Below are 12,579 nucleotides of genomic sequence, written 5' to 3'. Positions count from 1 at the left end.
CATCAACGACTGCATTGGGACTGCCTCGTGCGCACGTGCAGAACTAATTTATTTCATTCACTTTTACCATTAAGTTCCCCCCTGCCCTCAACTTCACTTGGACTATCGATGACACCACTCTCCACTTTCTTAACCTCCCTGTGTCCATCACAGGTGATAGACTATCGACTGACATCAACCACATTTATCTGGACTCCACCTCCTCCCACTCTGCCTCCTGCAAAGGCACCCTCCCCTTTTCCAAATTTCCTCATCTCTGCCACATCTGCTACCAAGGTAAGGCTTTCCTGAGATGTCTATCTGAGATGTCCACTTTCTTTAGTCAACGTGATTTGCCTCCTCTGCTGTAACAGATGGACCCCTCATCCCACATTATAACTATCTCGTTTGTCAGCTCTCCCTCCCCCACCTCCCAGATTGAACTGGTCCTTATTGACTTCATATCCAACTTCATATCCAACAAATTATTCTCTGACATTTCTGACATCTTAGAAACATAGAAAATAGATGCAGGAGTAGGCCATTCGGGCCTTCAAGCCAGCACCGCCATTCAATATGACCATTGCTGATCATCCAAAATTAGTACCCCGTTCCCGCTTTTCCCCCATATCCATTGTTTCCGTTCGTCCTCACAACTGAATCTAACTTGAAAACATCCAGTGAGTTGGCCTCCACTGCCTTCTGTGACAGAGAATTCCAGAGATTCACAACTCTCTGGGTGAAAAAGTTTTTCCTCACCTCAGTCCTAAATGGCCTACCTCTTATTCTTAAAATGTGACCCCCGGTCCTGGACTTGCTCAACATCGGGAACATTTTTTCTGCAACGAGCCTGTCCAATCCCTTAAGAATTTTAAATGTTCCAATAAGATCCCCTTTCATCCTTCTAAATTCTAGTGAATACAACCCTAGCCAACCCATTCTTTCACCATATGTCAGTCCCGCCATCCCGGGAATTAACCTGATGAACCTACGCTGCACTGCCTCAATTGCAAGAATGTCCTTCCTCAAACTAGACCAAAGCTGCACACAATACTCCAGGTGTAGTCGCAGCAGGGTCCTGTACAACTGCAGTAGGACCTCCTTGCTCATATACTCAAATCCTTTCACTATGAAGGCCAACATGCTATTTGTTTTCTTCACTGCCTGCTGTACCTGTTTTCAGTGATTGATGTACAAGGACACCCAGGTCTCGTTGCACCACCCTGCAGCCTCATAGCATCCTCCTCACAGCTCACACTGCCACACAGCTTTGTGTCATCCGTAAACGTGGAGTTACTACATTTAATTCCCTCAGCTAAATCGTCAAGATATATTGTAAATAACTGGGGTCCCAGGACGGATCCTTGCGGCACCCCACCAGTCACTGCCTGCCATTCTGAAAAGGACCCGTTAATTCCTATTTGCCCATTCATCTTCAACATGATCCCACCACCACTCACATGAACCTCCTCTGTTCCCATTGCAAAGCCTCCACATCCGTCGTGCAATAGGGTGACCAGAACTGCATGCAATACTCCAAATGCAGATGAAAGAATGTCCGAAAGCTGCATTATGACTTCCTGATTCTTCTACTCAATGCCTCAACCAATGAAGGAAATTATAACATATACCTTCAGTTCTTCACTACCCTATCTACTACCACTTTCAGAGAGTTAGGATCCTGAACCCCATGATCCTTATGTACATCTATGCTGTTGTTGGGGGTGTCATGCAATTAATTGTACAGTTTTCCCTCACATTCAACCTCCCATCACATCACACTTGCATCACATCACACTTGCTGAGGTTAAACTCCATCTGCCATTTTCCAGCCATTTTCGTAGCTGATCTACAGTACAATCCACTGTATACTTTTGCAGCCTTCCTCATAGTCCACGACACCAGCAGTCTAGGTGCCGTTTGCAATCTCACCAATCCATCTATATTGATGTCCAAGGCGTTTCACCACATCACATTGTGTTAATCCCATGAATCTTAATCTCCATGGATGAGGCCACCATAGAGAACTTTATCAAATAATTCACTACAATCTACGTAGACAACATCCACTGCACTACCTACATCTTCGTCACTTAATCAAAAACCTCCACCAAATGAATAAGACATGACCTGCCATGTACAGAGCTATGCTGACTGTCCCTAATGTGCCCATTCTCCTGTAAATAAGACCAAATCCAACCCCGAAGTATGCTCTCCAATAACATCCCTACCACTATCATGAGGCTCATCGGCCTACAATTGATTGGATTCTCTTTACATGATGATTTTTCCTAATTTACCTATTCTCTTCCAAGCTACACTTCACGCTGCCTCGGAAAAGAAGCCATCCCTTCTTCTCCCCGCTCCTCTCCGGCGGAAGGTACATAACCTTGAAAGTGCGCACCACCAGACTTAGGAACAACGTTTCATCCCTCTGTTATCAGACTGCTCAACAGTCCTTCCATAATTTAGGGTACTGTCTTATTCACTTCTACCCTACTGCGGATATTGGCCTTTGTCCACGGAACTGATGTGCTTCAAAGCTGAGAGCGATATTCTGCTATTTGGACCTTCTCCTTATCTCTGCCTATTGTAATTAAGTTTGTCTTCATTCCATTCATGCATAGCATTATCTGATGTGATTGGATATAATATTTTAATTTTAATCGTTACCTTGACAACAATAAACTAATCATAAACCCAAAATACCAAGCCATGAACAAGACCGCCGTGCCATTGTGACCATTGAATGTTCAATTGTGACCGTTCAATGTAAGTCCTTCGAACATGAAGCCCATGTTTTCACGGCCTCCCTTGGTTCACATTGAGTAACACAGAGCAGAAGTTGTGATCATTTGTAAAGATATGTAACATTGCCAAAACATCAGCCCTACCACTTTTCTATGAAAGAAATAGGTAACGTTTTGGCGGAGAGCACTGAGCTCAAATACTTGGCGTTTACCCATATTGAAATCGTCGGGGACTAATAGTTTTATTCAAGATGCACCTCACCAGAAACGGCCACCCCACAATTATAAGGAACCGTACTGATTCAAATTATTATTTTTCATTTTCCAAATGGCCACAACAATATTGAAATCCTGTTTCCAGTCGCCACGCCATTGTCCCGGGATGGGCGACCTTTGATGGGCCGATTCTTTGAGCAGTCCGCCCACAAGCCAGCTTCACGCACCGTGACCACTCCTGGTAAACACTCAACTTAATGTTTATCATATCATCATCATATCATATATATACAGCCGGAAACAGGCCTTTTCGGCCCACCAAGTTCGTGCCGCCCAGCGATCCCCGTACATTAACACTATCCTACACCCACTAGGGACAATTTTTACATTTACCCAGCCAATTAACCTACATACCTGTACGTCTTTGGAGTGTGGGAGGAAACCGAAGATCTCGGAGAAAACACACGCAGGTCACGGGGAGAACGTACAAACTCCTTACAGTGCAGCACCCGTAGTCAGGATCGAACCTGAGTCTCCGGCGCTGCATTCGCTGTAAAGCAGCAACTCTACCGCTGCGCTACCGTGCCGCCCTTTATGGAGACTGTTGGGCAGAAATGAGTTAGCTCAGCCTGTTTGTTCACTGAGTGTACTGAAGTGAATCTCTACGGGGCATAGTTTTCCCACGGGAGAATTTAATTCTTCTATTAATAAGATACAATTTCCAGCGAGTTATTCCATTGTATTGGAGGAGCCGTGGGTCCCGCACTGAAAGGGAACCAACCGCATCAACGTGGTTTGAGGATCGAAAGAGAGCGCACTTTTAAATCCATGGCAAAGAATATCTTTTGGGCGCTAGAATATGTTTCTGCGGATTATGATTGGTTATCAATAGACGATCGGATCTGGTATGCACTCTTTGTCATACAGCCTGTGTATTACCCTCTCCTTGGTGCCGTTGCTGTTCCCGGTAAGTACTCCATTCACACCCAATCTTTCGCTGGGTGCTTTATCCTTCCTGTAATTTACTTCCTCGCCAGTAGTGGGAGCTTGCCCTTCACCTCTCCGACCACAGTAAACTCTGAGAGGTGTCGTGTCATCAATCCCTTCGCTTCAGTCTTTGCAATATCAACGTGTTTTCTTCACACATGTCTTCTGCCGTCATCCTACTGTTCCCGCGCAATATCTAAGCATAATCCATACCGCTCACAATGTCAAGACAGATAAAAAACAAAAAGCTGGAGTAACTCACCGGTCAGAGAGCATCTTTGGAGAAAATGAATAGGTGACGTATCGGACCGAGACTATTCTTCAGACTGCGGGTCGGTGAGTTACTGTAGCTTTTTGTGTCGATCTTCGGTTTAAATCAGCATCTGCAGTTCCTTCCTACACCGCTCACATACTCTGCCGATCACTCATCGTGTCCACAGATATTTCTATATTATCACCTTTCTCCAACTGCTTCTGCAGACTTGTTGAATCGATCAGCCACGTCTTCGTTATTATCAGGCACGGTTTTCCCGCTCTGTTCTGATGAACCTCCAAGTTAATGGACTTCACAATGCCGGACCCTGTTTACAAACTCGAACTGTCTCGTAAAGCGGTTACCCTTGTGCTGGCAGATCAAACTTGGCCCTCAGTGAAGCAACATTTCTGCAAAATGTGTTCACTTCTTTCTGCTTATTTCCGCCAATAACTCGCGATTTGATGTTTCCACACAATGCTCACCCCAGCCTCTAGAGAGAGAGAGAGGGGGGTAACTCTAGAGAGGGGGGGGGGGGGGAATGCTCACCCCAGCCGAGAGAGAGAGAGAGAGAGAGAGAGAGAGAGAGAGAGAGAGAGAGAGAGAGAGAGAGGGGGTAGGGGGGAGGGGGAGGGAGGGGGGAAGGGGTAACTCTTCAAGTCAGGCTTGCAGAAACGAAGGATGGTTGGACTTTGTGAGATATAATGAAACAAACTATTAATTGAAGCTAACGAGAAGCAACGAAAGGTAAACATGGACAGGCTCATGTGTAACAGAACTAGAAATTGTCTAAAATACTGGAAAACCTTGTTTTTAGACAACATGATTCTAGAAATGATGCGACAGTATCCAATATAATCTATAATCTATAATCTCTCAACTCAATGTAAATTAAACAGATACACGTACTTGGATAATAAATGGTCAGGGGTCATTCCGCTACCCAGGATTTGAGTTAGAATATTGAAGTTATTTAAGATAATATCACTATTGGGCGAGTGATGGGAGCGGAGTCAGGAATCTGGGAGCATAGTTCAATGTAAGAATGTAGAAAGTGGGATTTGCCCAAACAGGCAGTCTCTGGCTAGCACTTCGAGACAAGAAAGTGCAGATGCTCGTTTACCAAAAACAAAACACATGGAGAGTGCTGGAGCAACCTCGGCGGACCAGGCAGCATCTCTGGAGGACATGGCGACGCGACGGTTTAGGTGGGATCCCCTCTTCAGACCGATTGTTGTAGAGGAGAGGACGGTGAAAAAAAGGCGGGAAAAAAGCTGGCAAATGATAGGTGGGTAGGTGGGTATGTGTGTGTGTGTGTGTGTGTGTGTGTGTGTGTGTGGGGGGGGGGGGGGGGGGTGGTGGCTGATTGGGCAGATGGTTGGTAAAGTTTAAGTATGAAAAGGAGATTAATGGGTGTTGGATAAGGGAAGGGAAGGAATGACATGTACAGCTAAAGGGAGAGATACAGGTGGAAATTGGAGAGGCGAAACGGCGGTGTGATAGCGGTGAAATGGGTGCACAACAGGGTGGAGTGCAAGATTTTTGCATCAAAGTCCTTCTCTTCTCTGCTCTCTACCACAATGGGAAGAACACGCGTTTCTTGCATCGGCCCAAATTTCCGCGATTATCCGTGTCTTTTCTGCCAAAGACTCTTCCACCGCCTCCATAAAGCAGATCAATCTGTCTGGGTGTGGTGGTCTGAATTGAATGGAAAATCCTCGTGGTCAATATGCATTATTTATTTTAATTTATCTTCATGTTTGGAAGTTGTGCATTAACCATTGGTAAATTAGAGATTTATTAATAGCTAACGACGTAGATGTTGCATTGTTATCCCTTTTTGTTACGTCGTACCGTCCGTGCTGGCAAACATTTGCAGATATCCGTTTCTGCACTTTGACTGTAACCTGATATTGTCACCTCATGCCGCTACTTGAACGCGTCGCGCGGCTGCTTTTGCGTTGACGTTTACCTACGAATAGACACAAAAAACTGCAGATGGAGCATTCTTCAACAAAATAAAAGACCGCTGGAAGAACTGCAGGGCGGGCAGCATCGAGGGAGGGATTGGACAAACATCATTTCGGTTGGTATCTTTTTTCAGACTGAAGAAGTGTTACGACCCGAAACAACGTCTGCCCGTTCCCTCCACAGATGCTGCCTGAACCGTATTGTTGCTCCAGAAGTTCCCTTTTAACTAACTGCTTGTAGGAGCAAACAATGAAAAACCACGGGGAGTTGGTGTTTGAAGTAACGGGCGATTTATTAAACTGGTGCGCACGAGGAGGTCAGCTTTGGCCTGTTTCTTCAATCACCAACTCGCGTCCTTTCCATTTTGGCTCCTAAATTAAACTGGTGCGCACCAGAAGGCCAACCAAAGCTGACCTTCTAGTGCGCACATTTTTAATAAATCACTCGTAACTTCAAGCACCATCTTTTCGCCTTTCCATTGCGATCTTACACTGCTAATCGATGTTATTTTTTCGAAAAGTTTGACCATTTCGTGCTCAATGCTGATATTATTCTGCGCCCGCATGTCATTTGAACTGTGTGAGTTTATCGCTTGTGCCACAGGATCAGTTTGTCCACTGAAGTTCCACGTCTTTAAACGTACACTCTGCCCAAGCTTATGCGCATCTCCGTGAAACCACTTCACTGGGATCAATGTCACTTGGTATTTGATTAAGCTCCTGTGAAGGGTTTTCGGATCTCGCTGGTGACCTCAATGTCATTCCTGTTGAAGGCTGTCAGCATTGTAAGATCTCTGCGCGAACATTGAAATTGTCGGTTCAACTATCGAGTCCCCAGGTCACCGAGGATTGATAAGTAACAGATGGGCCTAATTAACCCATTCCAGCCTGTCCACAATATATTGTCAATGATCCTAAACGTGCATCTGGGCTGATTGTTATATTTTGAATAAGTGATACTGATTGAGAAAAGTGAAGAAAAATGCACCCATAGGTCACACTGTGTGTGCAGTTACGAGCTCGGCTGCACTGACCACCACCCCCCCCCCCCCGGAACCGCTGCTCATGTGCTCCTGATCACATCCCATGCTCTCCCCCGTTCAATGTGTATCTAAGGCCGATGTCTAAGAACATGCAATTTCCCGCGTGCAATTCCATCCTAAATGTAAATTGCAATTGGTTGGTAAATTGTAGATAAGTGTGAGGTTATTCACTTTGGAAGTAAGAATAGAAAGGCAGATTATTATCTGAATGGTGTCAAGTTAGGAGGAGGGGGAGTTCAACGAGATCTGGGTGTCCTAGTGCATCAGTCAATGAAAGGAAGCATGCAGGTTCAGCAGGCAGTGAAGAAAGCCAATGGAATGTTGGCCTTCGTAACAAGAGGAGTTGAGTATAGGAGCAAAGAGGTCCTTCTACAGTTGTACCGGGCCCTGGTGAGACCGCACCTGGAGTACTGTGTGCAGTTTTGGTCTCCAAATTTGAGGAAGGATATTCTTGCTATGGAGGGCGTGCAGCGTAGGTTCACTAGGTTAATTCCCGGAATGGCGGGACTGTCGTATGTTGAAAGGCTGGAGCGATTGGGCTTGTATACACTGGAATTTAGAAGGATGAGGGGGGATCTTATTGAAACATATAAGGTAATTAGGGGATTGGACACATTAGAGGCAGATAACATGTTCCCAATGTTGGGGGAGTCCAGAACAAGGGGCCACAGTTTGAGAATAAGGGGTAGGCCATTTAGAACGGAGATGAGGAAGAACTTTTTCAGTCAGAGGGTGATGAAGGTGTGGAATTCTCTGCCTCAGAAGGCAGTGGAGGCCAGTTCGTTGGATGCTTTCAAGAGAGAGCTCGATAGAGCTCTTAAGGATAGCGGAGTGAGGGGGTATGGGGAGAAGGCAGGAACGGGGTACTGATTGAGGGTGATCAGCCATGATCGCATTGAATGGCGGTGCTGGCTCGAAGGGCTGAATGGCCTACTCCTGCACCTATTGTCTATTGTCTATTGTCTAAATTTCTCTGAAAGATACATGGCTACCGCTTTGACAACTCTGATACGTGTAGAATAACTTTCCTGCATCACTGGATACCGCGACCTGACTGCAAATCCAAGTTAGTGATTACACTTTTGACTTTAGAGATAGAGCCGGAAACAGGCCCTTCTGCCCACCCAGTTGCGCCGACCAGCGACTAGCCCATAAACTAGCACTATCCTACAGCACTAGGAACAACTTACTATTTTGCCAAAGCCAATCAACCTACAAACCTATTAGTCTTTGGAGTGTAGGAGGGACCCGGAGGAAACCCACGGGTTCAAAGAAAGAACGTAGAAACACCGCGCAGCCACAACCAGTCGTCAGGATGGAACCCGGGGCCTGGCACTGCAAGACAGCAAATCAAGCGCCGCGCCACCGCTCCGCCACGCGGTGAATAGGAGAACCATGGGGAGTGTTATGGACCAGAGTGATCTAGGAGTGCAGGTACATAGTTCCTTGAAAGCGGCTTCACAGGTAGATAGTCCTTCGTCAGTCAGGATATTGCGTATGGAAGTTGAGATGTCATGTTATAGTTGTACAAGGTGCCGGTGAGGCTGCACTTGGTGTATTGTGTTCAGTGTTGGTCACCCTGCTACGGATGTTGTTCAGGTGGAAAGTGAGCAGAGAAGATTTACCAGGATGCTGTCAGGACGAGGGCTTGAGCTACAGGGAGAGGTTGGGGAGGAATTTATTCCAAGGGGCACAGGGTGATTTTATAGAGCTGTTGAACATAATTATTGGAATAGATAAGAATAAATTACCCAGAGTACGGAACCCGATGACACAGGTTTCAGCGGAGAGGGGAAAGATTTAATAGAAACACGAGGGGAAACATTTTCAACAAAAGGTGCTGGCTATATGGAATGGCTATATGAGGAGGTGATTTAGTTTAGAGTAGTTAAGTTAAGCAGTTAAGTAGATTAGAGTAGTTAAACATAGAGTAAGGTAAGTTAGAGTAGTTAACGTGTTTGAGGCAGGCACTACAGCAACAATTACAATCCATTTGGACAGGTACAAGGAGAGGAAAGGTTCAGAGGGATATGGGTGAAACGGGGGCGGGTGGGGCTGGTGTAGATGGTCGGTAAGGGCATGTTGGGCCTAAAGGCTTGTGTATGTGCAGTGCGACTGTACGAATCCATAAATCAAGCAGGTAACCTCGGTCTCGGCGTGAAGGTTAATTCTCCGGTGCCTTCACCTCCACGCAGTGAACATGGTGACGATTGTGATCCTGTCCCGTGGAAAGTGTGGCCTCTCCAAAGGTGTCACTCGCTACCTGGTGGCCATGGCAACGGCGGATCTACTGGTCGTGATCTTCGATCTGATAATGAAGCAATTACCCATGGCTTACAGGGAACAGTTCAGTTTCATGTATTCCGTCCATGTGTGTAATATCCACGCTGTCCTGGTCTCCGCAGCCACCGACTGCTCTGTCTGGTTCACCGTCAGCTTTACCTTTGATCGATTTGTGGCTATTTGCTGCCAGAAGCTGCGAACTAAATATTGCACCGAGAGAACGGCGGCTGTTGTTCTGGGGACCATGACTGTGCTGAGTTGTTTAAATAATATTTTCTGGTATTTTATGTTTAGAGGTGAATACCACCTTGATTATGTGCCTTGGTTTTGCCGGGAAAGAGCCGGTGTACTGACCTCGTCAGTCTGGGCAGCAATTGAGTTCCTCCATTATCTCATCACCCCGGGACTCCCATTTATCTTCATTCTCCTGCTCAACGTCTTGACGACCAAATATGTTTTAGTGGCCGGCAGAGCGCGCAAGAGACTCCGGGATCGCAGCAGTGGAGAGAGCGCCAGAGACCCAGAGATTGAGAGCCGGAAGAAGTCCTTGATACTCCTGTTGGCCATCTCAGGCAACTTCATCCTGTTGTGGGCCGTTTATATGGTGTACAGTATATGGGGGAGAATGTATGACCTGGGAATTGAATCTTCTTTCCCACCTAATTCGCTGCAAGAACTGGGCTTCATGTTGCAGCTTCTGAGTTGCTGCACAAACACTGCTCTTTACGTCGCGACCCAAACTAAATTCAGACAGCAGCTGAAAGATTTGGTGAAATATCCCTTCACGCTCATTGTAAAATTCATCAGTCATGAGAGGAGGTGGAGAATTTGTGCGGGGTGACTTGCCGAATGCATCTTCTCTCTAATATTCTCTCAAGCAGTAAGTAGAAAACACCTTCAGCAATAGAGAAAGAAGGAAGAGCAAATACTGGTTCCAATAAAAAAGTCACAAAGTGCTGGAGTAACTCAGCGAGCCAGACAGCACCTTTGGAGTAGGGCCCGATCCGAATCGTCATCTATCCATGTTCTCCAGAGATGTTACCCCAGTACTTGGTGTCACAATAATATAGGACGTTCTACCAATCCGTCACATTATACTGATACAGCACCACTGATCAATAAAATAAATCTGGTTAAATTGGTACTTTGGAATTTGGGAAGATATTGAACAAATACTTCAGCTCAACCTAAGATAGTAAATGTCTCCTGACCAATGGGACAGCAACAATGTTTTGTAGATCCTGAGATCATTAAATATATCTTCAATGAAACCCCAGACTCGAAGATCCCTCAACCATAATATGCAGGCTCAGGTGCATAAATCGCCATCATCGCGGCCGAAAAGAAGAGACAGATTCCAGAATTAAAGAGGTGACTTGGGCAGTCTTAAAATCAATCAATGTAATGTACATAAGGTACATTTCCGGTTCCGGAAAGTGTCAAAACAACATGTTACTTCAGAGCAATAAATGCACGAAGATCGCACTGTATTTCATAACCCCCTTTTGGATCAAAGCCATGCAGCATTTCCGACCAATAGACCATTTGGTGGCAGAGGTAGAAAATAGAACACGGTACAGCACAAGGCAAGAGAAGTTTCTTCGGCCCACAATGTCTGTGCCCAACACACAGGATCACCTGTTATTTTTCTGCACATTATCAATACCGTTGCATTTCCTGCAGAATCAGGTGGCTATCGAAAAGTGTCTTCAATGCAACTATTGTCTTTGCCACTTTTCCCTCCCACCTTAAAACTAGGCCCTACTAGCTTTTGATTCCCCAACTTTGGATAAACCACTCTAAGGCATTCACTCTGTCCACCTCACGATTTTATACTCCTCCATATGAACACGCCTCAGACACTTGCACTCCAAATAACACAGTCCTAGCCTACCCTAGCCTTTTCTTTTAGTCTAACCCTTCGAGCTCTGGCAACATCCTCGTAATTCTTCTCCGCTTTCTTTCCAGCTATAGCATCCTTCCTATAGCAGAGTGACCAAAACTGAACTAAATTCTCCAAATGCAGCCTCACCAATGCTTGGCACAACTGTAAACTAACTTCCAGGACTTCTATATTCAGTACCCTGACTGAAGTACAATGTACAGAACCTTGTTTACCTCCCTCTCTACATGTGACTCCACTTTCAGGGACGTACCTGACACCACATCAGCCCCCGACATCAGTCTGAAGAAGGGTCTCCGCCCGAAACGTCACCCATTTCTTCTCTCCCGAGATGCTGCCTGATCTGCTGAGTTACTCCAGCATTTTGTGAATAAATCGATTTGTACCAGCATCTGCAGTTACTTTCTTATACCACACTATATACATTCATCCATAGATCCCTCTGCTTTACAACCCTCCCCATGCCATACCATTTACTGTAAAAGTCCTGTCCTAGATTGACTTGCCAAAATGCAAAACGTTGAACTTATCTGCAATAAACTCTATTCCTGTGCCCATTTGCCCAGCTGATCAGATTCTGCTTTAATTTGTGATAACCATTTTCACTGATTGCTATACCACCAACTGTATTGTCACCATTGCAGGAGGTTATTTTGTGCTATTTTGTGCGATATCCGTACACTGTATCTGGTTTTACTCAGATAGGCACACACAGAATAAAGCAGCTCATAGATCAGTGGTGAGACTATCGAACAAGTCAGTTCATTGAAGTTCTTAGCAGTGCGCACCGCCAAAACACTATTTGAGTACGCAAAGTGTTTCAAAGATTCACAGCACCAACTGCATTTTTACATTCTCGTGACATAATGGTTGCTTGTGGAGTTGAAATAAATCATCATTGACCATCTATTTATTACCATCCTAATATTTTCTGTTGGGCATTTTGGTTTTCCAGCATGTGAGCTCTCGGGTTAAATAGATTTTAGCCTACTCATGCTCCTTGTAATTTTCAAAATTCCAGACAACACAGCTGACTTACTAATCATGCCTTGTGCATTCTCATCTAAATTATTGAAATAAACCACAAACAGCAGTGCGTCCAGCGTTGATCCCTGAGGCACCCAAAGCACAACCTCCGGGGTGAAAAACAGCCATCTGTCACCGCCCTCTCCTTGCTTCCATGAAACTAATTCTA

At 45.4% G+C, this 12,579-nt stretch overlaps 1 protein-coding gene across 1 annotated transcript in view; it reads left to right on the top strand.

Moving 5' to 3' along the window:
• The window catches only part of LOC144607448 (putative G-protein coupled receptor 139), a 45,606-nt gene extending 35,284 nt beyond the window's left edge, over positions 1 to 10,322 (top strand). Inside the window, exons 2-3 of the mRNA XM_078424308.1 lie at positions 3,802 to 3,912; positions 9,394 to 10,322. Coding sequence (XP_078280434.1) covers positions 3,802 to 3,912; positions 9,394 to 10,322 — 1,040 coding nt within the window. The remainder of the gene's footprint in view (positions 1 to 3,801; positions 3,913 to 9,393) is intronic.
• Positions 10,323 to 12,579: the final 2,257 nt, after the last annotated feature.

The sequence above is a fragment of the Rhinoraja longicauda genome, chromosome 28 (assembly GCF_053455715.1).
Source record: "Rhinoraja longicauda isolate Sanriku21f chromosome 28, sRhiLon1.1, whole genome shotgun sequence".
NCBI classification, from domain to species: Eukaryota; Metazoa; Chordata; class Chondrichthyes; order Rajiformes; family Arhynchobatidae; genus Rhinoraja; species Rhinoraja longicauda.
This window is presented reverse-complemented; position numbering and strand designations above follow the sequence as displayed.